Source organism: Taudactylus pleione, unplaced genomic scaffold, assembly GCF_031769625.1.
Source record: "Taudactylus pleione unplaced genomic scaffold, aTauple2 ptg000236l, whole genome shotgun sequence".
NCBI classification, from domain to species: Eukaryota; Metazoa; Chordata; class Amphibia; order Anura; family Myobatrachidae; genus Taudactylus; species Taudactylus pleione.
The window spans coordinates 2750036-2776564 of NW_028284638.1; the positions used below are offsets into that span (position 1 = coordinate 2750036).

Below are 26529 nucleotides of genomic sequence, written 5' to 3' on the forward strand. Positions count from 1 at the left end.
AGCAGCTAATCACAAAGGTATGATAATCACTTTTTCCAATTGTTTGCTGAGTTTTTGTTTTACAAAATAAATTAAAACCTGCTATTGCACCACTTTCCACAAGTACTGTATGATATTTCGTGAAAATGCAAATCTACTGCAAAAAAAAAACATATGTAAAAAAGAAATGGGCGGACGGGTATGTAAAAAAAACAAAAAACGATGTTGATATACTAAGAAATCAGACATCAATACTAAAGTGGACTTGAACAGCCTGACACCAATGTACCCAGCATCCCGCACACAGCTGAGATAGTAAAAGAAGGCCCTGTACAGTCTAGACCTAACCATAGTAAAAGTGTTGTGAGGAAGCAGCAGCAGCCTCCAGACAGTCAGACTTGGGGTAATGAATTACATGAACCATTTACTTCCTGCAGCTGCTGCTGCCGCCGCCAGCCTGTGAGCTCAGCAGCTGTTTCCTCACTTCCGAGCCTCGGTCGGAGCAGGCGCAGTGCTACTGGCTGCAGCCGGAGTACCCGAGCAATAGCACGACTGTGGGGGCGGCTTAGACGCAGACACTCCCCCGTCTCCTCCGGCATTTCATTCACTGCCTCACTGTATGCTGGACACGTTACTATAATCCTGCCTGCACAGCGCCGGGCATTATCATCACAGCAGCAGTCGGAGCCGGTGACACTCAGCAGCCGCAAATGCAGCACAGTATGGATATAACCGAGAACAGGAACAAGAAGGTGAAGCTGAGCAGCAAGTTGCAGAGCTGGGTGAGTGTCCGGGGAGGTGGAGGGCAGCAGCTCCCACTCACCAGGCTCCTCTCTCCGCCAGTGTTACAGGATAGGGAAGTGCTGTCGTGTCATACGGTCAGTACAGGGTGTCATGGTTATCTGATACAACACAAGCTGATAGCCTGGATTTAAGAGAAGGCCATACAGAACAGGGCCATTACCAGAGGTGGCAAGGTCCCTTCTTTCCGCAGGTTTTTTGTTCATGATGATGTGTCTGCCCCATAAATGCATGACCATTTAAATTGCAGGTAGACTTATATATGTTTGTTTCACCAACATTGTATATGGTAGCATTTTTATATGTAACTAAAGTTAATTGTAGTTTAAAATAGGGGTTCCCAAACTGAGTTCTGTGGCACCCTTCAGCAAAGGATTGCCATGGGTTATTGGGCTAGTCCCATATCAAGTGGTCTATGTACTAAGAGCCGTATTCAATTAGGAGCGAAAAGCCGTTTTCGCCGATGACGTAATTTTCGCCGATTTCATTTATCCCCGTATTCTCAGCATCTTTTCGCTGGTGTGAAAACGGAATGCAATGTAATAGGTGAAAAAGTTTCGCCTATGAATACCCGGCGGAAAAAAGTGCAAAATTGGGGTTTTGGGGTGCAGAGTTGTGGACCCCTCCCCCCTTGATGCAAACCACTTCAAAAACTGCAGGAAAAAACACAAGACACCCCAAAAAAGCACTTTGAAAAAGTGGGCAAAAAAATTCAAAGTGGGGGTACAAATTCAAAAACTAGCAGAATAGACTTTGGGGGGGTCTGCAAGTATGGGGGAGGTGTTTTTTTGATTGCAGGTGTTTGCTGAAGGTGCGTTTTTGGTGCTTTTTAATTCTTGACATTAGCCATTTTTAAATATGCGAGCACCCATTTTCATGTACCCCAAATTTGATGGGACTACTTATTTTCACCCCCAAAAAGTAGCAAAATGCTATTCTTTACCACTTGCTCAAAGACGCTAAATAGCGCCTATTGAGACCATTTAAAAATCCCAAATACCTTTAGCAGGGCTATTCAAGGGTACCCATAGTGAATCCCCATCTCAGAGCATCTTTAGGGGGGTGTCAGGCTGATTTCCTCAAAAACGTCAACTTTCTACTTCAGGGTCCATAAAGTATCCACAGGATACCTTGGGGTATAGGTGTAACGTCAGTCACAGGGCACCAAAGAGTTAAGCTTTCAGCCTCCCAGGATGCACTAGGTCCCCCTCCTATACCCTGCCCCCGAGCCAAGGCACCTCAGTTTAGTTTGGTGCCCGGCCGGAGTCGGGTGCACCTGTTGGAGTGGGGGCTAGAAGAGCCCCTGAAGCTTTTTCTTCATGCAGCTGTGGCTGCACATCTGGATGGACAGTCAGTCCTGACGTCCATGCTGTCTTCCCTACACCCCGCCGGTACCAGAACGCCGGTACTGATCCGGGGATGCTGGTGGGCATCTGGGGTCACAGCTAGCGGTGACCCCAGATGTTCCGGACCATGGCCGGATTCAAGGGGGACAGAGGTAAGCAGCGGGGTCCCGCGGTGGGTCCCCGCTGATCACATGGTCCTAAGTCCCCAGGCAGGGGGCTCCCTGGGGACTGGCTGCAGCGTGGAGCCAGGCGACCAACCTGCGCTTCCAATACCCCCTGGGACAGCGGACCGCAGCAGAGCGGTAGCGCTGCGGCGTCCCAGGGGTTAAATGCATGCCAGGGGAGCGCACCTTCCCTGTCTCACAGCCGGCGCCTCCCCCGCTGCACACAGCCCTCTCTGCACTGTGCTGACTGGCCCTGTGTCAGCGCTCCTCCCCCAGGCCAGCCTTCTCTCTGCTCCTCGGCGGCCATCTTTTCAGAAGCATGGTGAACGCTGCTGGAAGCCTGCATTGGAAGCATCGTGGTCTGGGTCCCCCCCGCATACCTCTCCTCCGCTGTGGTCAGGTCTGTGTATGCAGCGCTGTGTCCTACCAGGCCCTGTGTCTGTGTAGTTGAGTGATCAGCGCTGTTAGTGCAGGAATTGATTTTCTTTGCATTGTATGTGACTGTGCTAGCGCTGCTGCCTGTAACTTTTCTCCTCAAGACTGTCAGCTTTATTACTGTCCCTGTTCTTTCTGCTAAGCCCTTGCGGTGCGGTGCTGCAGGGTGGTCTCTCGCCTATTTAATATATAATTGGTGAGAGGGGTCACATACGTGGTGCCATCATGTCTAAAAGTGATTTTCCCCTCCGGCTACAGTGTACCACGTGTAAAGTACCGTTAGCGGAGGGGGAGGGTAGCGCGGAGGGCCTTTGCCTGCAGTGTTTGTCCATGGCGTGGCCTCTTACGGTTACAGCACCGGTACAGGAGCCGCCCTGGGCTTGTTTCGCTCAGGCGCTAACAGCTTTAGTGAGCCAGTTAGTTCCGCAGCCCACGTTTACTCCGATGGGTTTGTCCCAGCAGTCTGTGGTGTCGTCACCCATGCAGGGTTTCCCACGACAATTGGTGGTACCCCACAGTCTCCCTATTTCCCCGCTTCCGGTTTCTCAGGAGCCAGCGTGGGTTAACTCCCTGACGAGTTCTGTACAGCACTTGTCGGATGTGTTGCAAGGGGAGTCTGTGATGCGGCCTCATAAACGGCCGGTGGCGTCTCTGTCCGCTCCTTATGAGGATGACGAAGGGACGTCTGATGATGGGGAGATTCTGGATCCTTACGATCAGGAACCTCTCCATACTAAGGACGCTGATGCTAAGTCCAAAGTATATATTCCTGGACTTATTCGGGCGGTCCGCACAGCCTTGGTGATTGAGGACGAAGTTCCCCCAGCGGCTAAGTCTAAGTATGCCTTTTTCAAAGACGTGAAGGGCGATGCCACAGTCTTTCCTCTTTCGGGTCAGTTGGTGGACCATTTAGAGGAGGCGTGGAAACAGCCTGGCAAAAGATACCAGCCGCAGAGACGCCTGGCGGTGGCTTATCCGTTCGCGGATAATTATTTTGCAAAGTGGGAATCTCCTCCACAGGTGGATTCTCACGTGACCCGTCTTGTCCGTAGTGCTACATTGCCGATGCCATCCATGTCCTCCCTTCAGGATGCTACGGACCGCAAGGTGGAAATCTGCCTGAAGTCCGCTTATTCCCTTGCGGGGGGGGGCAGCACGGCCGGCTATGGCCATTTGCTGGGTTGCCAGAGCGATGGAGCACTGGGCGGATTAATTAGAGGCTTCTTTTGAATCCGACTGTCCGGCCGAACAGGCGGAGTTGATTGGCAATCTCCGTGATTCGGCCACCTACATCAACGAGGCGGCTCTAGACATTAGTACTCTGGTGTCTAGAATTTCTTCAGCAGCGGTAGCTGCTCGTCGCACCTTGTGGCTGCGATCCTGGAAGGCGGACGCAGATTCCAAGAAGGGTCTGGAAGTGTTGCCGTTTACCGGAGAAGTTCTCTTCGGTCCGGATCTGGATAAGATTGTGGCCACGCTGGCGGCAGCCAAATCGGCTTGTCTCCCGTCGGCCGCTGCTCCTTCTGGTTCGGGACCATCGTCCTTTCGGTCATCTAGGACCCAGGGCAGGCCCAAACCACAGTCGTTTCCTCGTCAGGCTGGCCCTAGGAAATCGGTCAAGCCCCGGAAGCAGGCATGGAGTACCAGACGTCCGGCCCCCAAGTCAGATGACAAGCCTGCGGCCTGACGGTCCGGGCCTCCCTTTGGGGGATCCCAGGGTGGGAGGCCGCCTGCTGCAGTTCGCCCAGTGTTGGTCGGTCACTAAGACAGACACTTGGGTTCTGGAGGTGGTCTCCCACGGGTACGCCCTCTCCTTCCGGCACAGACCCCCGGCTCGATTCTTCACCACGGGTCTACCATCAGACCGGAACAAGGCTACGGAGCTGCGGAAGGTATTGCACACTATGCTCCAGGCTGGAGTTATAGTGCCTGTTCCATTCTTCCAGAGGGGCCAGGGTTTCTATTCAAATCTTTTTTTGGTACAGAAACCCAATGGGTCGTATCGTCTTTGCGGGTACCGAAGTTTCGGATGGAGACCCTACGGTCCATCATTCTGGCGCTGGAACCTGGGGACTACATGGTGTCATTGGACATACAGGACGCTTACCTGCATGTCCCTATTCTTTTGCGCCATCAACCGTTCCTCAGGTTTGCAATCCGCAGCGACCACTTCCAGTTTCGGGCGTTACCTTTTGGCCTGGCGACAGCATCACGTGTTTTCACCAAGGTGATGGCGGTCATGGCGGCTTTTCTGCGGCTGCAGGGAGTCCGCATGTTGCCGTACTTGGACGACCTGTTATTGGTGGCGGGATCTCCAGAGCTCCTGTTACGCCACTTGGACCTGACCATTGCCCTGCTGCAACGGCACGGCTGGCTAATCAACTGGCAGAAGTCCACTCTAATCCCGTCTCGGAGAATTCTGCATCTTGGAGCCTTATTGGACTCGGGACAGCAAAGGATCTTCGTGACGGAGGAAAAGATCTCTGCTTTACAGTCAAGGGTGCGCAGTTGTCTGCACAGCCGCCGGGTGTCTCTACACTCGGCGATGAGGTTACTGGGCTCCATGGTGTCGGTGTTCGACATGGTGGAATATGCCCAGTTTCACTCCAGACCTCTGCAGCACCTGATCCTGTCAAAGTGGAACGGGCTGCCTCAGTCTCTGAAGTCCCAGACGATTGTGTTGACCCCGGAGGTTCGCCTGTCCCTTGCTTGGTGGTTACAGACGACCCACCTCAGCGAGGGACGTCCGTTCTGGGTTCCAAATTGGGTCCTGTTGACAACGGATGCCAGTCTTCGGGGCTGGGGAGCAGTTTCGGGTCCACATCTGTTCCAGGGCAGGTGGACGCCGACAGAAGGGGAGCTTCCAATCAATGTCTTGGAACTCCGTGCGGTCTTCAATGCTCTCCAGCAGGCACATCGGTTTCTCCAGGGTCACCCGGTACAGGTCCAGTCGGACAACACTACCACCCTGGCCTACATAAACAGGCAAGGAGGAACCCGAAGCCGGGCGTCTCTCGTAGAGGTGTCTCGGATCCTGGTTTGGGCGGAGCGCAATCTTCTGGCCATATCAGCGGTCTTCATCCCGGGAGTGCTCAATTGGGAGGCGGACTTTCTAAGTTGCCAGGACGTTCATCCGGGGGAATGGTCCCTGCACCCGGACGTTTTTCAACTACTGGTGGACAGATGGGGTCTTCCAGAGATCGACCTCATGGCGTCCCGGCACAACAACAAGTTGCCGGTGTACTGGTCTCGCACAAGAGTCGAGGGGGCGTCTCTGGTGGATGCTCTGTCCGTCCAGTGGACGTTCCGGTTCGCATACCTGTTCCCTCCGGTCTCCCTTCTTCCACGGGTAATCCGGAAATTCAAACAGGAAGGAGGGACGCTCCTGTTGATAGCTCCCGCGTGGCCCAGACGGCACTGGTTCTCAGACCTTCAGGGTCTGTCCGTGGACAGTCCTCTGCGGTTGCCGCTACGACCGGACCTCCTGTCTCAGGGTCCTTGTCGTCACCCGGACCTGACTCGGCTGTCTTTGACGGCGTGGCTGTTGAGACGGCCATGCTGAGGTCCCAAGGGTTTTTCAGCTCTGTGGTGCGTACAATGTTGCGAGCTCGGAAACCGTCTTCCGCGAGGATATACCATCGCGTGTGGCATACGTTCTTCCAGTGGTGTCGACCGAGAGGTTATGCACCGCGGGAGTTTCGTCTGTCTCGGATTCTCGCCTTCCTGCAAGCGGGACTAGATCATGGGCTTCGCCTTGCTTCTTTGAAGGTACAGGTTTCGGCCCTGTCTGGTTTCACCGTAGGATTGCTACAATCCCGGATGTGCGCACCTTTATGCAAGGTGTTGTCCGCATTCAGCCGCCCATTGTTCCACCTGTGGCGCCTTGGGATTTGGCTGTGGTCCTGAGGGCTCTCCAAGGACCGCCGTTTGAACCACTGGGATCAGTGGATCTTAAATGGTTAACAGCTAAGACTGTTTTCCTTCTGGCTATTGCTTCGGCCAGACGTGTTTCTGAGTTAGGGGCTCTTTCTTGTAGACCCCCTTTCTTGGTTTTTCATGGGAACAGGGCAGTACTCCGCACTCGGCCCGAGTTTCTTCCCAAAGTTGTTTCCCAGTTTCATGTTAACGAGGAAATCGTTGTTCCGGCCTTTAACTCACCGGGTCTTTCCGTGGGTGAGGCCTCTTTGGATGTTGTGCGGGCCTTAAGGACTTATGTTGACCGCACTTCTTCGTTTAGGAAGTCGGACGCTTTGTTTGTCCTCTATGGCTTCCGTAAAAAGGGTTGGCCTGCTTCAAAGCAAACTTTGGCAGCCTGGATCGGTATGGCTATTTCTGAAGCTTATCTTCTTGAAGGCCTACCGGTTCCTCCTTCTCTGAAGGCTCATTCCACTAGGTCTGTGGGTCCTTCGTGGGCAGCTCGACGTGGTGCCTCTGCAGTCCAGATCTGCAAGGCTGCTACGTGGTCCTCTGTCCATACCTTCGTGAGGTATTACAGGTTTGACACCTTCGCCTCTCAGGATGCTTCCTTCGGGCGGCGGATTCTCCTTTCTGCACAGGAGCGTCCCCACCCTTAAAGGATACTGCTTTGGGACATCCCCAAGGTATCCTGTGGATACCCTATGGACCCTGAAGTAGAAAATATGAGATATGGTAAGAACTTACCCTTGTTATCTCTATTTCTACGAAGTCCATAGGGTTCCACAGGACTTCCGCCCTGTCGCACCTGTGCTGCAGATGGGCTTTGCTCTGGTCACCGGTTTTCCGTCTCCCTCTGGTGAGAATGTGATTCTTGTATGTGTCCAGATCTTTGTTCTCTCTCTTCCTTCTCCTCCTCCGGCCTATGGCTTGGTAACTAACTGAGGTGCCTTGGCTCGGGGGCGGGGTATAGGAGGGGGACCTAGTGCATCCTGGGAGGCTGAAAGCTTAACTCTTTGGTGCCCTGCGACTGACTTCACACCTATACCCCAAGGTATCCTGTGGAACCCTATGAACTTCGTAGAAATAGAGATAACAAGGGTAAGTTCTTACCATATCTCATATTTTTCGCCGATTTAGATTTTGCCAGATCCCGTTTTCGCACATTTGCAATTGAATACAGGGATACGTGGGGACGCGCACGATAAGTTTTCGCCGGCAAAACCTCAGATGATGGCAAAAAGTCTGTCAGCTGACTTTTCACTCCTACTTGAAAACGGCCCTAGGCCTTGGAGAGAGATAAAGTGGGCGGAGATAGACTACCAACCAGCTCCTAACTGTCACTTTACAGGCTGTGTTTGAAAAATGATAGCTAGGAGCTGATTTGTTGGTACTTTATCTCCGTCCACTTTATCGCTCTCCAAGGATTACTTAGTACATAGACCACCAAGGGGCCCTTTTATCATTCTGTATTTGCTGCTATGTCCCCGAAAACACCTGTTTTCAGGGGTTAACCACAAATATTTACCTGGATAAATTAAGAAGGTACCACAGCAGGGTGCAATCCCGCCATTTCGCAGGCAGCCGCATCCCCCATAGGTTTCTGTGGGGGAGGCAATTCTGCCAGATTTCCCAATATCCGGAATGCGATGCATTCCCGATATTGGCCCCCGCAGCTAATGCCATCTGAAGATGGCGTTAGCCGCTGTAGCCTATGAGCTACATACCCTCAGAACCCTCCCCCGCAAATGGCTGCCGCACATGTGCAGTCATTGGGACTGCACATGCACAACAGCCCCAGCAGCTGTCCGGCATATTGCAGGCCCCTCTCCCTGCATGTGCCAGATAATACATCCCAGCACTATGATCGCATCTTGCAATACGGTACTGGCATGCCCAGATCGCATTGCAAGTGTGATCATTAATAAATGGGGGCCCAAATGATTTATGTTCAGTGAGAAAAAGCAGTGGCAAACGTAAAATACTTGGACAAAACAGAAGCGCAAGTATATCCACCACTGTATAACTGAACCTGAACTTTGGCCCAAGGGTGACGTGCAAAAACAAAAATGTTGACACTCTAGGGTGCTGTGATTAGAGAAAGTTTAGGGACTACTGGTTTAATAGTTACTTTAAAGCAGCACTGGCATCTAGGAAACTATTGGGGCAGATGTATTAAGCTCTGGAGAGTGATAAACTACCAGCTCCTAACTGTCATGTTACAGGCTGTGTGTAAAAAATGACAGTTAGGAGCGGATTGGTTGGTCGTTTATCACTCTCCACTTTATTACTTTCCGGAGCTTAATACATCTGCTATTTGTAATGTGCACTAGTGTTGTCCATAGACGGTTTAGCAACCATTGATGGTGAGTGGTTTCACCATCGATGGCTAAGTCAAAAGGTATAACTCAAATGGAATTTGCTCATGTGCGGATGAGGACTGCGTATGTTCAAAACAAACCATCAATGGTTTCTGACCGATGGTTTAAATCCATTGACGATCATCACTAATGTGCACCACTCCGCTCCTTCATTGACAAAAACAGTGGTGTGAGCGGGTGGACCAATCAAAAACTATATTCAACAAATTGTGGATTGCTATTCATCCTCCTTCTCGCCCACTTTGGCTTGAGCTAGTAGCTGGGTACACGCTAGTAAAACATTTTTCTAATGCTGGGCATACACTGCCAGATAAAATGCCTGTTAGACCGACAGACATTTTATCTGGCAGGCTGACTCCCTGCAGATACCATGGGAATACACTGCGAGATATCTCGCAGTACATTGGCCCAGATATCTGCGCTCTTCCCCTGGGGAGGACACATTTCTCCTTTTCTTCCCTGTGAAGGAATAGGGGAAATGTCGGTCGGCCGCTGCCGGGCATACACTGTCCGATGCAGCCAACTTGCAAAATATTGCATAGGACGGGCATGCTAGACAAATCCGGCATGCCCGACCGATCAACATTTTAGCATTGATCGGCCGCACACACACTACAGTTCAGTGACTTGCGGTGAGGTCAATTGTTGGGGAGGCACACATGGAGTTGGGTCTGAGTGCTAGGAGCCTGTCTCATCCCCTACTCACTGTAACTCTCCCCTCACTACACTAAGCTTCAGTGTCCATTGATTCTCCTACCTGCATCATTGTGTCTTCTCTTGCTGCTGCTGACAGAGCTCCGATCTCTAAACACTGCATTGTACTTCCTGGTCACATGACACATCCAAGGTGTCCATCAGTGCTCAAGGCACACCACCCATACTCAGAGGCATACCTCTATTAGCTCTCTTTTTGTGCAACTTATTGCCCGTGGTGTGACCCCGTCAGGGCCGGTGCAACGTTTTTTGACACCCAAGGCAAACCTTCTGCTACCACTGTCAAATAGAGAAATGCCCCCTCCCAAAACAAATATATAAAAAAACACTTACTCCAGAGGAGGCAGGCAGTAGTGTAGGGGGAAGACAGGCAGGAGATATATAGAAATATATCGAGATAGGAAGAGTGAGAGGGAGCTGGGGGAAGTCTCAAGCAGCACTCACCTGGGAGGAAGCAGACTCTGGGATCCCCAGACAGGCTAGTCAGGGTGTGTCTAACGGTCTGGGCTCTCTGGCTCCGCTTGTCCAACACCACCTGGACACCTGGCCATCTCTGAGCCGGCAGCAGGCAACCTCTTCGGGTATCACAAAGTGCTTGGGAGCTGCTCCATGGCACCCGGAGCAGCAGCAGCACAGAGTCCAGGTATGCGTTGGAGCTGCGCACACTGGAGGCTCTAAAGCACAAACGGCGCCGAGGCTGTCAGCGATTAGCACCGTTGTGCCCTTCTGCCTCAGGGGTTCCCACAGACGCTGCTTGCACATAATCCATTGTTGTCTCCCTTAGCATCTGGGCGCCCCCGTCGGGAGCTCCCAACAAGTACCAGCTGCACTCCCCATAGCTTGCTGATCCCTGGTCTAGAAGATGGATTACTTTTCTATCAGACTGCTTCAGCAGGCCGCTCCCTCAAGTCCCTGCGCCCCTAGGCAGCTGCCTAGTGGAAGTGCCATCCCTGGGCCCCATCCCCAACTCTGCAAGCAGTATCTAACTATACAGAATAGTGTTCACTCTAGGTCTGGCGGCAGGCAGGGCGCCGGACCTAGAGCTAGCGTGCCCGAAAAGGGGGCGTGGCCAATGAAAAGGGGTTGTGTCTTTATGACGTATCCCGTTTTCGTCGCTCTTGGCCTGGCACTTACGGACATGCCGGGCAGTCCCCAAGCGCCGCGGTCACTGTGAATAGATGCCGGGCGCGTGGGGCCCGCGGGTGATTGACAGAACCCGCAGGCTGTTTCAAGGGGTGCTGCGTTGGAGTGCAGGATGCTTTCTCCCCTTCTGAAATGGGGCAGGGCGCGGCGCCCCGCTGAAACAGCCTAGCGGGAATGCTACAGAAGCGAGGCTGAGGTGTTACTTCCTCATCTCTGGTCTGCTTGCAGTCCCAGGGAGCTCCACAAAGTTGGTGAGTGTTAAGATGATTACAATAAACAAAGAAGTTATAAATATCTTGTTTGTATTATTCTAATAATTTTTGAATCAAATCTCAGGAGTATGACAGTGGAGGCTCTGCCTACCCTTCCTGCACGTCCCTGCTACAATTATCGGGGCTCTCCGCTAATATCGGGCGGATGCGCCTGATAATTACATAGTGTATGCCCAGCATAAGTATTAGTGCTGCTTTAAATAAGTTATTTTGTGTATTTCCCAAATAGGGAGAAGTGATAGATATTTTACTAAGGTATCAGATATATTTCATTATTTGTAACCGTTTAATATGCTGTAGCTAAGCGATGGACAATTTGCAGCCCCCAAACTACTACTTGAGCTACTTTAGTGGTCTATTTAAAAAGCAAAGCGAAAAGTGGCCCAAAAAAAATCCCCCCCACTGCTTCTCGTTTTGCAGTTTTCACCCTATTTATTTTAAAGTACCAGGAGCCCTTGTGGTAAAGGGCTAGCCCGGCAAGGAGATTTCAAAAGACATTTGAATGATCAGTCTGACGCTGATTGGGAAGCCACCCGGGAAAGGGGGGGACAGAATGAGGAGGGAGACAACCCGGGAAGCAGGAGTCTGCCAGGGCAGCAGGGAAAAGCAGGAAGTGAATGCCTCTTCGCTGCTTTTCTCCGTTTGTGCAGGTAAAAAGACACATAGTGCCGTCTAGAGATCTATATAAATACCATTCCTGCCGGAATATTGTATGGAGAAATGAAAAGGCGGAGATATCAGTGATTTTATTTTTTTCCCTCACTTTTCATTTAACGAAATAGAAAGAAAACAAAAGTATGTCTCTCTCCAACTAAAATGCTAGAGAAAAGCCATATTTTTAAAATTAAATAGACCCCTTCTGCTAGGTACACACTTGCTGATATATTGGCTGATCGATTGATCGGCCAATATATCGTGCCCGTCGGCCAGTGTGTACAGACGATATGTCCGTGAACGACGCAGTTCACAGACATATTGCAATGGCTGTGCTGCACAGCCGATGAACAGATATATCTGCAGACATATCCGTCCATTGGCAATGTGTATGGGCGATCAGCCGATCGCCCGTACACAGGGTGCCTAGAGGGGGGCAGGCGCCGCGAGTGGGTACTAATTACCCAGGTCCAGCACCGCTCACCATCCCTCTTAGGTCACAGCAGCCCAGCACACTCTGCTGTGTGCTGGGCTGCACTGGGAGACTGTCAGAGGCTGCTAAAGCAGCAGCTGGAGAGTCCCCTATGCCAAGGGGGGGAGCGATCACGCTGATCACACCCCCCATTGGCTGTGCGCCAGGCTAAGGGGCACACAGCGCCCCCCTCCCTAGCGCGCCACAAATGTGTTTTTTTTTTTTTTTTCTGAGGGGACGTGGCCACGAGTTCCACGATCAGGCCATGCCCCCAAGCCGGCCCGACCTGCTGCAGCATGCAGATGATGGTCGTTCAGTGTGTTTTATGAATGACCATCATCTGCAGATATATCGCTATAGTGTGCACCCACCTTTTATTTAGTATGGTGAGCGACAACTGTCTAGTTTTATTCAGTATATCTGTGGTACAATATCTTTATTTTCTTCGGGGTCCATGGGGTCCACAGCCATTACGTTGGGGTATGAATCCCGGTCACCAAACAGTTAATACAAACGAGCTCTCTGCTCCCAGGATGCACAAGGTTTCCTCCTCATATACCCCACCTCCTGCCTCAGGTAGCCAGTTTTTCCTGTTTGGTGTGTTCACCACATAGACAGTGGAGCTGCTGGAGTACAAAAAAAAGAATTTTACTCTCTATCTCAGCGGGTGGTCTGAGCTGTCCCGAACCAGCCTCGCGCCTGATTGGAGGCGCACCGGCCACGTGCTGTAACTACCTCCTCCGGCGCCGCACCGCTAGCCTCGGCAGGTCCTTGGCAGGGGATTCGGCAGGGGCTTTCTTGCCCTGGACCGCAACCGGATCAAGGGGATGGCAGGTAAGCAGGTGGTCGCGGCGGCGGTTAGACTGGCCGGGGGCGCGCTGCAGTCAGGAGGCTTATGGCTTGTTCTCCTAGCCTACACCGCCGGGATTTGATGTTCCTGACCAGCCGGGGCTTGTGGCGGCGGCCAGGTCAGTTTACCGGGCAGGTCCAAGCAGCATAGGGGAGGTACGCTTCTCCGGCGGCCCCTCCCCCAATCCACACGCTAGTTCAGTCCTCTGGCACAGTTGATTGTGGATTGTTCCTCCCAGCCTCCATATAGGGCAGCCAGAGTGTATGTCAGTTGCTCTCTGAACGCTGCTCCTACAAGAGGGACGCTGGGCAGTCTCCCTGTATACCTTGCCTACTGCTGGTCTAGGTTTTTACAGGGCTCTATCCTACCTAAGCTGAGGCTGATTATGGTAGTGAGAGCTTATATGCATATGGCTCGCAGAGTATTTATGCATGACATGTGATTGTTGTTTATGGATACTGTTTCTTCTGTAAAAGAACTGTAATTCCTGTATACTGTCACTGTCTCTCCCCTTCCCTTTCTACAGGTGTGTGGGTTGAGAGTAGAAAGCAGCACATATACACTCAGAACCAGTGGCATAGTGTTATGTCTAAGGAGTCTGAGGGTCAGGTGGCGGGAGCCCCGTTGCTGATATCCTGTGTAGCCTGCAAGGTAGGCTTATCCCCACAGGACTTTCTACAAAATCGGCTTTGTGGGAACTGTTTCAAACAGCCACCACACCAATTAAGTTTGCCTGTTTCAGGCCCTGAGCCTCCTTTGGCATCATTTTCTCAGGTTATGGCTCAGGTGGCGGAACGGCTGGCTGCCCCAGTACCACCGTTTTGGGGTTTGCCTCAGCAGATGCATCCTATGCCCATGATGTGGCCGCCTTGGATGGACCCTGGTGCTGGTAAGGTTATGGCATCATCCTCGGGGGTTTTTCAGCCTCAGGCTGTCAAGCCACAGCAGCCTAAATCTAGGCGCCATGTACCGCCTTACATTGGTGAGTACTCGAGTGCCTCCTCCTCCGAGGAACAGGCACAGGACTTTTCGCAGGAGTCTAGCTCCGAGGAGGGTGATGATCATTTCCCAGTAGCCGATGTCCCTTTTCTGATAAGGGCTGTAAAATCGGTGTTAAATATTGAGGAAGGGGATCTTCCGCTTAGGAAAGCCCCCCTGTTTAAGCACCAAAAAGTGGTTAAGGCAGAATTCCCAAAGTCTGAACATTTATCAGAACTTATGGAGGAAGCCTGGGTCCGTCCGGATAAGATAAGCCATTCTTCTAAAAGAATAGCGCTTCTATATCCTTTTCCAGCAGAGGACTGTGCCAAGTGGGAGAATCCACCATCAGTTGATGCGCATGTGGCACAGCTGATTAAACGTACCACTTTGGCTAATCCCAGCAGTTTCGCTGAATTAAACCACAGATAGGAGACTGGACTCTTGTCTCAAATCAATTTTTTCGCTGGCAGGAACGGCCACCCGCCCAGCTATGGCCACTGCCTGGGGAGCAAGAGCTATTGAGGAGTGGGCCAAAACTCTAACGGAGTCTTTACCAAATGCGTCTAAGGAGCAACTGGATATGATCTCCTTTATCAGAGAAGGGACCTCTTATTTGTGTGATGCCGCCTTGGATGCAGGGATCCTTTCCTCTAAAGTTTCAGCAGAGTCCGTGGTGGCACGTAGGATCCTCTGGTTGAAAGATTGGAGGGCAGATGTCGGGTCCAAAAAGGCCCTAGAATTCCTTCCATTCACAGGAGGTGTGCTCTTTGGTCCAGAACTGGACAAAATTGTATCCTCCATGGCAGCCTCAAAGACGGCAGGTTTACCATCAGCAACCTCGTCTAAATTGAGGAGTGCGTCCTTTCGGGGGTTTCGTCCGCAGGCCAAAGGTCAGCCCTCAGCGAGATTTCCACCAAGAAAGGCAGGACCCAGGAAGCCCTGGCAGAACAAATGTCCAGGATCTAGGGTCCAGGATAAACCAGTGGCCTGATGGGACGGGCCTCCCCCTGGGGCATCCCAGGGTGGGGGGCCGACTGCTTCAGTTCTCAGAGCCCTGGCACCTCACGACGGCGGATGCCTGGGTTCGGGGAGTTGTTTCCCGAGGGTACGTCCTGACGTTTTGGAGGACTCCTCCTCAAAGGTTCTTTTGTGTAAACCCGCAGGTGGGTTCAGAAAGAGCTTTGGCCCTTCAGAAGGCTATTCTTGCCTTACTAGCATCAGAAGTAGTGATTCCGGTGCCAGAGAACCAGTTCCGAGAGGGGTTTTACTCCAATCTGTTCTCAACAAATTTGTTCGAGCCCCCGGGTTCAGGATGGAAACATTGCGATCGATTGTGTTGGCAATGGAACAGGGGGACTATATGGTGTCCCTAGACATACAAGATGCCTACCTTCACATCCCAATCACACAGGCTCATCAAAAATGTCTTCCTTTTGCGGTAGGGGAGGAACATTTTCAGTTCCAGGCCCTGCCGTTTGGCCTGTCCACAGCCCCTCGGGTATTCACCAAGGTGATGGCAGTGATGATGGCATGCCTCAGGCGCCAAGGCGTCAGGATTTTGCCTTACTTGGACGACCTCCTGTTGCTGGGGCAGTCCCCGCAGCAGTTACAGGATCATTTGAGGCTGACAGTATCATGTCTGTACAGTCACGGCTGGATCATAAACTGGCAAAAGTCGTCACCCTGTCCGGTACAACAGATGTGTCATTTGGGAGCGAGATTGGACTCCGTGGTGCAGAGAATATATCTGCCAGAGGAGAAGATTCTTGCTCTACAATCACGAATACGCAGGTTGCTTCGCAACAGGCAAATATCCGTTCTAGTAGCCATGCAGGTCTTGGGGTCGATGGTGGCCACCTTCAGGATGGTGGAATACGCTCAATTCCACTCCAGACCACTGCAGCAATTCATTCTGTCTCGCTGGAACAAGGATCATCGCACGATCAGGTCCCAGCTGCTGCATCTCTCTCCAGAGGTTCGGTTGTCCCTGACCTGGTGGTTGCAAACAAAGCATCTCAGGCAGGGTCGCCCCTTTTGGGTGTCGGATTGGACATTAGTCAAAACCGACGCCAGTCTTCAAGGTTGGGGGGCGATGACGGGGCCACACACTTTCCAAGGAAAGTGGTCAGTGATGGAAAGCCGGCTACCGATAAATATCCTGAAACTAAGAGCTATATTCAAAGCTTTAGTGCAGGCTCAGGAAATCTTAAAGGGCAGGTCGGTGCAGATACAGTCGGACAATCGCACCGTGGTCGCCTACCTAAATCATCAAGGGGGCACGAGGAGTCGGGCCGCCTTGGCAGAGGTATCAAGAATCCTGGTATGGGCAGAGACTCCTCTGCCCATGATATCTGCCGTGTTCATTCCAGGAATCCTGAATTGGGAGGCCGATTTTCTCAGTCGGCAAGAGATAAATGCAGGGGAATGGGCCCTACATCCACAGGTTTTTCAGAACCTTGTGGACAGGTGGGGTCTACCAGAAATAGATCTGATGACATCAAGAAGGAACAACAAGGTTCCCAGGTACGGATCCTGGACAAGAGATCCGAGAGCCGAGTTTGTAGATGCACTGACAGTAAAGTGGCGTTACAAGCTGGTATATCTGTTTCCCCCGTTTGCTCTTCTGCCCAGAGTGTTCAGAAGGATCAAACAAGAGGGCAGCACCGTCATATTAATAGCTCCGGTGTGGCCGAGACGGCACTGGTTCACAGATCTACGGTCTCTCGCCATAGACACTCCTTGGCCTCTGCCATTGAGACCAGATCTGTTGCTACAGGGTCCCTGCTGGTACCCGGATCTTCATCGGCTATCTGTGACGGCATGGCTCTTGAGGGGAAAGGGGCTTTCCTAGTCTGTTATACGGACGATGCTGAAGGCACGGAAACCATCCTCAGCCCGTATATATTATAGGGTTTGGCATACTTTCTTTCAGTGGTGTGAACTGAAAGGGTATGATCCACATAAATTCCTGATATCCAGAGTGCTGGATTTTCTTCAAAGCGGTCTGGAAAAAGGGCTACGCCTGGCTTCTTTAAGGGTACAGGTGTCAGCTCTTTCAGTCTGGTTTCAACATAAAATTGCTCTGAGACCAGATATAAGACCTTTTTTCAGGGGGTGTTGAGGATTCAGCCTCCCTTCGTTTCCCCGGTTGTTCCGTGGGACTTGACTCTAGTTCTGAAGGTTTTACAGGCTCCTTCGTTTGAGCCTTTAAATTCAATAGACATCAAGTGGCTAACAGCAAAGACAGTATTCCTCCTTGCTATGGCATGTACACGTAGAGTGTCGGATTTAGCTGCGCTTTCCCTCCGGGAGCCGTTCTTGATATTTCATCAAGATAGAGCAGTACTACATACTAGGGAGGGTTACCTTCCGAAAGTGGTGTCTAAATTTCATATTAATGAAGAAATAGTAGTTCCAGCATTTCAGGTCAAAAGTCTCTCACAAGGTGAGGCTTCCCTGGATGTGGTCCGTGCATTGAGAATTTATGTTAAACGCACGAGCAAATGGAGGAAGTCCGATTCACTTTTTGTGCTTTATGGTTGTCATAAGCGTGGCTGGCCAGCCAATAAACAGACACTGGCCTGGTGGATTCGCATGGCAATTTCATTGGCTTATACACAGGCTGGTATGCGTGTGCCGGATTCAGTGACGGCACATTCTACTAGGGCGGTGGGTCCATCATGGGCGGCCCGCCGGGGTGCTTCTGCTGAGCAATTATGTAAAGCAGCCACATGGTCTTCCATCCATACCTTTGTCAAATTTTATGCCTTTGACACTTTTGCCTCTCAGGATGCCTCCTTCGGGCGTAGGATTCTCCTCTCTTCCGAGAGTCAGGAGCGTATGGTATAACATACCTTTGTTAACTCTTTTTCTTCGGGGTCCACAGGACACCCACCCAGACGCACCTGTAGTTCTGGGGGAGGTTTTCCGTAGTTTCTCCTCTTGAGAGTCTGGACTCGTAAGTATTGGTCTTTTCTTTCTTACCCTTTGTTTGTCTCTGCCTGCTTGAGCTTGGTAATGAACTGGCTACCTGAGGCAGGAGGTGGGATATATGAGGAGGAAACCTGGTGCATCCTGGGAGCAGAGAGCTCGTTTGTATTAACTGTTTGGTGAACGGGATTCATACCCCAACATAATGGCTGTGGACCCCATGGACCTCGAAGAAAAAGAGTTAACAAAGGTATGTTATACCATAACTCTTATTTTTGATGTCTGTAAAGAGCATTTGAGGTCTCCTTTTGATCCACTAACAGTTATTTGCCTCTTTCAGAATCATGATCAGTTAGTATACTTGAGGCTTGATAGTCTTCTACAATTTATAATATATCTCTAATTTGGGTTCAATATGTAATTGTAAAACAATACATTGAAGTACTTTTATCTACTTCCCATATTGTAGTGATTCTTCATCTCCTGCTCAATTGGGATGTCGTTTGGGCGCCCAAAAGACTTACTTTTTGGAGATTTCTGCTCACCATCTCATCAGGAGGGTGCGAGCAGAAATAATGGGCGCCCGCAGCACTCACGCTCGATTGGAGCAACAATGAAATTGTTTGTCTGGTGCCCATTAGTAACAGCCGCGCTAAAACAATTGCTTTTTCCCCTATTTAGCAGACATTTCTTTCACCTGATTTGGGAATGAGGATAGAGGCAAATGGAAAGTGAGTCTGAGAGATGATGGGAAATGCAGATTTCGCACGCAGCAGAGAGTAGTAATTTGAGGCTCCTTTCAGAGTGTTGCATGGAGATTTTTAGATCAAGCTCACCTACATATGAAGACTGTTAACTTTTGTTGTATGTAATTTATAATGTAAGAGTCATATGAAGCCTGACTTCAGTGAATGTTGATAAAATAAAAAAAAAAAAAGCTGATGGTTTGTCTCAGTATTTAGTCTGATGATTCTGATGTAGGACTTAAGGTTTTGGAAGATTTCTACTTTCTCTACATTGATAACCGAACCATCTCAGTTGAGAAGTCACCGTGAGATAAATTAACGTGTGAAATTCTGCACATACTGTGATTTCATGATAGCACTATAAAAAAACAAAACGATTTAATGTGTTAATATGACCTATACGCCTAAAATTAGATTAGATAATCGGGGCTATGTCAGTCTTGGATTTTTCACACTTGCGTTTCTATAAGGTATGATGATGATGATTTCATAAATAAACTCTTGCAAAAGCAGTTAATAGAGTTATAGCTTTCAATGGGGGTGATTCAATTTTGGTTCCCGGAATATGGAGAGTCAGTAACAAGGTCGACAATGTCTAGATACATCAGATGTTAGACAGTCAATAGGTCAACTGGGACAAAAGCTTGACAGGGAAAAAAGTTTGACATGTAAGAAGGTCGACAGGGTCAAAAGATTGACACAAAAATGGTCCACACATGATTTTTTTGCTTTTTCAGGGTTAGGGACTTACCGGAGGGTTAGGGTTAGGCACTTACCCCGACCATTAGTGTTAGGTACCAGGAGGGAGGGTTAGGCACTAGAAGGGACGGTTAGGGTCAGGCACCTACCCCAACGGTTAGGGTTAGGCACTTACCGGAGGGTTAGGATTAGGGTCTAGAAGGGACGGTTAGAGTTAGGCACCAGGAGGGAGAGTTAGGCTTATGCACCAAGGTTAGGGTGAAGATTATGCCATTTTTGCATCGACCTTCTCACATGTTGACCTTTAGTGTGATGACGTTTGTCTCTGTCTACCTTTTTGTCCCGGTCGACCTACGGTATTGGCTGTCTAACATTTGGTGTCTATCTAGACACTGTCGACCTTTATAGATTAGCAGGGCCTTCCTACCTATGTATCCATCTGTTATTACCCAGTTTTGTTCGATTAATGTTTCCAATTGTAAAGCGCAACGGAATATGCTGCGATATATAAGAAACTGTTAATAAATAAAATAAATACTGTCTGTTAATCCACACCCATTCAATTCTGCGCGATGCTGAATAGCCCTGGGAAGGAGTTCCCAGAGCTATTCAATCCCATGCGCTGTTAAGTCCGACTAGAACAAATTAAGTCGGAGAATGCCGGTTATCGTGCCTTAAGATTGGTTGTGTGTGGTCACGGCAACCGGTATTCTCTTGACTAAAGTTCCGGCTGTGAAGCTGTTTGCACCACGCTAAGCCGGAAAACAGCATCGCGGCCAGCACTTAAGTCTGATTTTTGCTTGCACCTTAGGAGGGTGTGAGCAGAAATCCTGTAGTCGGACTTAACAGCTCGCTGAATTGAATAGCTCTGGGAACTACTTCCTAGGGCTACTAAGCATCGCGCTGAATCGCCCCCAGTAGTTATTACTAAAGCATCGCTTTCATTGTCTTCCACTTCATGGAACAGCTGCCAGTTGGTTGCTATGGGTTTTTGCATACATGAATTTTGTTAACTTTTGTGAAAATTTACTTCGAGTCATAGGTGTTGAACTTTGCATCAGTGTGCCCCATAGCCTCTACTGCATGGGTGGGCAATAAACTGGCCTTCAGGTGCTGTTGAACTACAGATACTAACATGCCCTGCCACAGATTTAGCATGCCGTGATGGCAAAACTGTGGCAGGGCATGCTGTGATGTGTAGTCCCAAAGCAGCTGGAGGGCTGCCCATCCCTGCTCTAGTGCTTCCCAGGCCCCTGCTCTGTCGTCAGTAGTTCTGCCACTGGCAATATTTAGTAAAACCTTACACCATACTATACATACCATTTTCTGTGTACATATATTATTTTACAAGGAATCAGGTCATTGGACTCATAAAATATTGTAGTTACGAATGTTTACTTTATTTATGCGGAAGCTGACCTTGATCCCTGCACATTACAAAGATCTCAACTAAGATTGTTAATCTTTACATCAGATTTGTTAACAATTGTATTTTAAATTTACGTAATTCAGTATATAGCAGAGATTAATTGTAATGTTTGTCGGAGGTATGTATGATGGCACGTGAACACATTTTGTTCTATAGTAATTGTAAATATAACCAATAATTGACAACCTGATGCACATTAAGGCCAACATATGCGCCCTTCTAACCGTGAAAAGGGTCCCATATTATCCTTATGTTAGTAATAGGTTGAAACAGTACATTCAATAAATGATCCCAAAATCTGAAATAACATATCAGCAGGTGTAAACCGTGTTACAAACTTTAACATATCTGACAATTCTACATCACTCTGCACAACTTTTCCTTAAAAACCCACACTTTCCCTTCACTGGATCTACTATTAAAATGCCCTTTCTTTAATGAAGTAAGCAGAAAATTCGGCAACTCTGGGCCTGATTCAGACCCGGTCGCAAGTGCTGAGCGTTCGCAAGCGGGTCTCGCACCAAAGGGGGCGTGCTGTCGATGTTGAGTGACAGCACGTCCCCTTTGGTGGGCAGGCTGGGGGGGGGGGTGGCTGCCCAGTAGGAGGCGTTCCCATGAGAATGCCTACCGTTTGGGGGCGGCCCCACTGACCTCACAAGTGACGTCAGTGGGAGAGCTTTCGGCTCTGTTTGAGCCGAAAGCTCTCTGGGGCTTGCGGCCACGAGACCCTACCACAAGGGTCTCGTCGCAAGCCAGATGGTCACGATGGTCTTGACCATCGCGACCATCATCCTGGCCGCTCGCACAGCAATGCGAGCGGCCAGGAGGCCGCTCCATAAAAAATTAAAAAAACGCCCTGATTCAGAGCGAGCACTCTGTCAGAGCGTCCGACTCTGAATAAGGGCCTCTGTCCTGAACAAAAAGGAGGGAGACCATGCGGTACAGTCAGCACGGAGCCTCCTCTTATCACTGTTGTGGCACCACACAATTTCCTATGTTGTATGTGATGTAGAAATTGACCTCTCCAGGCAAAAAAGAGCAAACACAAGAACAAATTTATTAAGGTTGATTCTGATTAAGGGGGAGATGCAATTATTTTTTGGGCGCCCAACGGAGCTGTTCACTTGTTGTACTGTTTGGGAGCGAGTGCCGCAGGCGCCCATTATTTCTGCTCGCACCCTCCTGAGGTGGCAAGCAGAAATGTGCAAAAAATCAGGATTTGGAGCACCAAAAAGTAATGGCCGTCCAGTTACTCGCACCTGATCGGCACAAATTAATTTTGCCCACGGGAGATCGGGCGCGAAAAACTGTATCACCAACTATAAATCATGGGACCATGAAGATAATATATATTGTCCACTTGAGTATAAAATAAGCAATCCGGTACTCCAAAATGGAAACATAATTGAAGGAGACAGATTAGTATTCCCTCCTGTATATGCACTCATGCAAAGTTAGATAAAGGTGGGTGTTTCAGAAATATATATTTTTCTGTGTTGGTCTTGCTTTCATCTTTTGTTTTATTTTTTTGACTGATGGTGAATTAACTTGATCTGAGAATTTCTGCTTAGGCTGGCCCTTAAGGTAAAACAAAAGACAAATGATGCAGATCCTGCTGCATTACCCTTTATTGGGATATCTATATAAAACTGGTGCTGCAAATGTCCATATTAAGGAACTGATTCAGAGGTGGACGCTAATCCCATCATGGCTGTGCCTTTGTACGCAGCGGATCTGCAAATGGCGCAGCCACTGGGATTTTTACAGAGACGTCCATCAGCAGCGTCTCTGATCTACCAGTAGTGTACAAAGACACACCAGCAGTTGCACCATCAATCCTGTGTTTAGAACATCTGTTGGAAGTTATCTGTCTGAGCCATTGTAACTGTGTACACAGACGCAGACTCAGACCTGTCCAACATACGGTTGCACACGCCTGCTTTTGAGTCGCCACCCCTCCTTATTGAATGGGGAATCTTATATATAATATATATTTATTCTATCATATATTTATATGTTATGTAATAATATATACAGATTTCATGTATATCTTAGAGATTCCAAAAATGAGGTTGAAACATGGAATATCAGCTCTATTTCACTAACACTTTATTCTAGGTATATAAAATACAAGATATGAAAAACACAATGATAATAAGTCTTAATTATATACGCTTCCCTAACTATGATACATACATATAGTAATAGACACAGAGAAAAAGAAGACTGCTTGTAGGGGGCACTACATACATAACCATACAAAAACACTATTACAAACTTAAACAATTAATACACATACTGTACACTTGCAAGAATTTATTTTAGGGTAAAAATGCGTAACTACCTTCTTCTGACGTCTTATGCTGGGCACACACTGACAGATATATTGGCCGACTACTTGATAGGCCAATATATCTGCTGCACGTCGGCCAGTGTGTACCAGCGATATGTCTGTGAACGGCGTCCTTTACAGACATATCGCATTGGCTGCGCTGCACAACCGATGGACAGATATGACTGCAGACATATATTTCTATCGGCAGGTGTGTACGGGCGGTCTGCAAAGTTTTCAAAAATCACTCAAAAACGCACAGCCAACATGTTTTCAAGTCGCCATAGCAGCTCTGGTGGTGTCATGTTACTGTGTTTTTTTATGCCCTTTCCTATGATATACAACACAATAGGCTTTGTGAGGAACAACTATTTCCAAATTCAAACTGAAATTTTTGATCATGATTTATCTCAAAAAGTGCATTGACAAAAAAGTAAAAAAAAAATTCTGGAAATAGTCTCTGCTAATGCTAAATGTTTGTCAAAATTTTAAAGTGGAAGGGTAATGGGTTCATAGCAAAGTAGTTTATTCAAAAAAGCTGGACGTATTACAAGTAGTAATAGGTAATAATAGATTTGATGGCTTCATTAGTTTAATTATATAAATCAAGTTGCATAGAAATACTTGACATTGTATTAGTCAGTCAACAATGTTAGCTGATAATAGTTTGACAATGCCTCAGTGGTTTTTAAAGTGTCATCAGGAGACATGCATAGAACAACAGATGACCTCGGCGCTAGTTTAACTCCTTAGAGTCACTGAGATCACTTAGATGACACGTTTCACAATAAAAAGAATACATTTCCTTGGTAATTACTACAAATCAGCTGCATGTCCACTTTGGAGGTGTGTGAACACCACCAATAGAAACATTAAATTTGAACAAAAACTGGGACTGCGCTCTATAGCATTCAAATTGTGAAATGGCAGAAAAAAATCATATAGTGGTCAGAATTTCCACCTTTGTTGTAATCATATGTAGAAAGTCCTAGAATATATATAATTGCAATACACAGTATACTACAATATTGCTAAAAATGTACTCTCGTATTTATAAAAGTCTGAACATCAATCCACTGCACTTGCCAATCGGCTTGGTTTATGCTGTGTAGCTGGATTGTCTGGAGGACTGTGGGAGCCAAGCAACACTGCCGGTGCAGCGAATAGGCTACCTTGTATCACATTGTCAAATTGAATACAACGGGAGATATGCGGTAAGTTTACACGCCGCTCACCGCTACACATGCCAATTGTTAGTCTGGATTGATGATCAGACTTTTATAAATATGAGAGTACATTTTTAGCAATATTGTCGTATACTGTGTATTGCAATTATATATATTCTATGACTTTCTACATATGATTAAAAACAAAGGTTTATGGAAATTCTGACTGCTATATGATTTTTTTCTGCCATTTCACAATTTGAATGCTATAGAGCGCAGTCCCAGTTTTTTGTTCATCAGGAGACATGACATAAATTCTTCCAGTACGAGTTATAGGGTCGACTTTGCATAAGACATCTGTTAGAGGTATCCATAGTACATCAGGCTTCCTTGGATAGAAGAATGATGGTGAAGGTCCAGCTGGGTATAGGATTGTCAATTTTAATGTGTCTTCATCTTCATTCTTATCCATCACATAAGCAAGCCACCATGTCTTGTTATACACAACGGATATATAGCCATTTATTTGTGTCAACTGGAGTTTGTCTAGAGATTTTGTAACAAATACTGCAGATGAAAATACTTAGAAAAGGTTTTCACAGATATTTTTGATGTACTTGAATCAACAGGTATAAAAGCATGATACTGTTGTGTTCCCTGAATACTTACTGACTGGCTGAAACTATCATTCAAAAATGTTTCAGACTCTATATAGTCTTCTTGCGTTGTGAACCTCAAAATAATTCCAGATATATATATATATATAGCCATACAGTATATCCGTTGTGTATAACAAGAAATGGTGGCTTGCTTATGTGTTGGACAAAAATAGAGGAGAAGATGAATTAAAAGTGACCTTCCTTCATCCAGCTGGACCTTCACCATCATTCTTCTATCCAAGGAAGCCTGATGTACTATGGATACCTCTAATGCAAGAGGGTCTTATGCAATGTCGCACTTTGAGATAATCATGATCAAAAATTTCAGTTTGAATTTGGAAAAGTTGTTCCTTACAAAGCCTATTGTGTTGTATATTATAGGAAAGGGCATTAAAAACACAGTAAATGACACCACTCCCACCTCTCTAGCTTAATTAGGAGAGCTGCTATGGCGATTTGAAAATATGCTGATTGTGCGTTTTTGGCAGATTTTTGAAAACTTGACATATTTTGGAAACAGCATGATATATTTAAATAATATTTAGTATTTTTATTAGGCTACATACATATATACTCTCCATATACCAAATTTAAAAAAAATATGAGCTGGTGAGGAAAAATCAGTGTGTTGATTTGACACGGAATGACCCGATTACAAGATAAAACAAAAGCACCATAAATATGTATTATGTCTTAGGCCCGTATTCAATTAGGGGTGAAAAACATTCGCTGATGCTATGTTTTTGCTACTTTCCAAAGTATCGCCATATTCAATTCCAAGACGTTTTCGCATGTGCAAAAACTCCATAGGCAAAAACAGGCAAAAAAGTTTCTCCACCCAAAGGCAGGAGAATAGATTAGCAAAATCCCTATTTGTGAGTAAAAATTTGGGCACTTGGGTCCTGATTCAACACGGGTCGCAAGTCTGCAATCGCTCGCACCCAGCCGCTGTGAAACTATGCTAAAGAAACCATATGCACTGCCACTGCACCATAATATGAAGATGCCCAGCACTTCATGAAGACGCCCCCTTACCCTCACTCACATCTGTAATAATGTGTAAGATTGCAAAAACATCGGTACAATCGAGAACCATCGGACCAAGATGCAGAATAGTAGTTGACCTGCACCTCCCGCAGGAATTGCTAAACTTCCTGCACGCACTGAGTACTCAGGCTACGTATGGGTTGGCTGTGGATAATTTATGCACGCCCCTGCAATGGCGTTCAAACGCACTGACATGCCTAGGTTCTCACAACCACCCCCCTGTCGCCACCCACAAATTGTACTTACTGTCAATCACTGAATACTGGGTCAGCGTACTGCCTGCGATCGCAGTGCTTGGTTCGCGCACACACATTGCGGATTTTACGTATGCGCAGATCGCAAAAATCGCCTGACTACGTGCGGCTTAGCACTTGCGATGCGTGCTGTATCAGGCCCTTGGTTCAGAACCCTTGG

At 48.2% G+C, this 26529-nt stretch overlaps 1 protein-coding gene across 1 annotated transcript in view; it reads left to right on the plus strand.

Moving 5' to 3' along the window:
• Positions 1–431: 431 nt before the first annotated feature.
• Positions 432–26529, plus strand: part of PAPSS1 (3'-phosphoadenosine 5'-phosphosulfate synthase 1) — a 151217-nt gene continuing 125119 nt past the window's right edge. The window contains exon 1 of the mRNA XM_088479496.1: positions 432–761. Coding sequence (XP_088335622.1) covers positions 690–761 — 72 coding nt within the window. The 5' untranslated portion in view covers positions 432–689. The remainder of the gene's footprint in view (positions 762–26529) is intronic.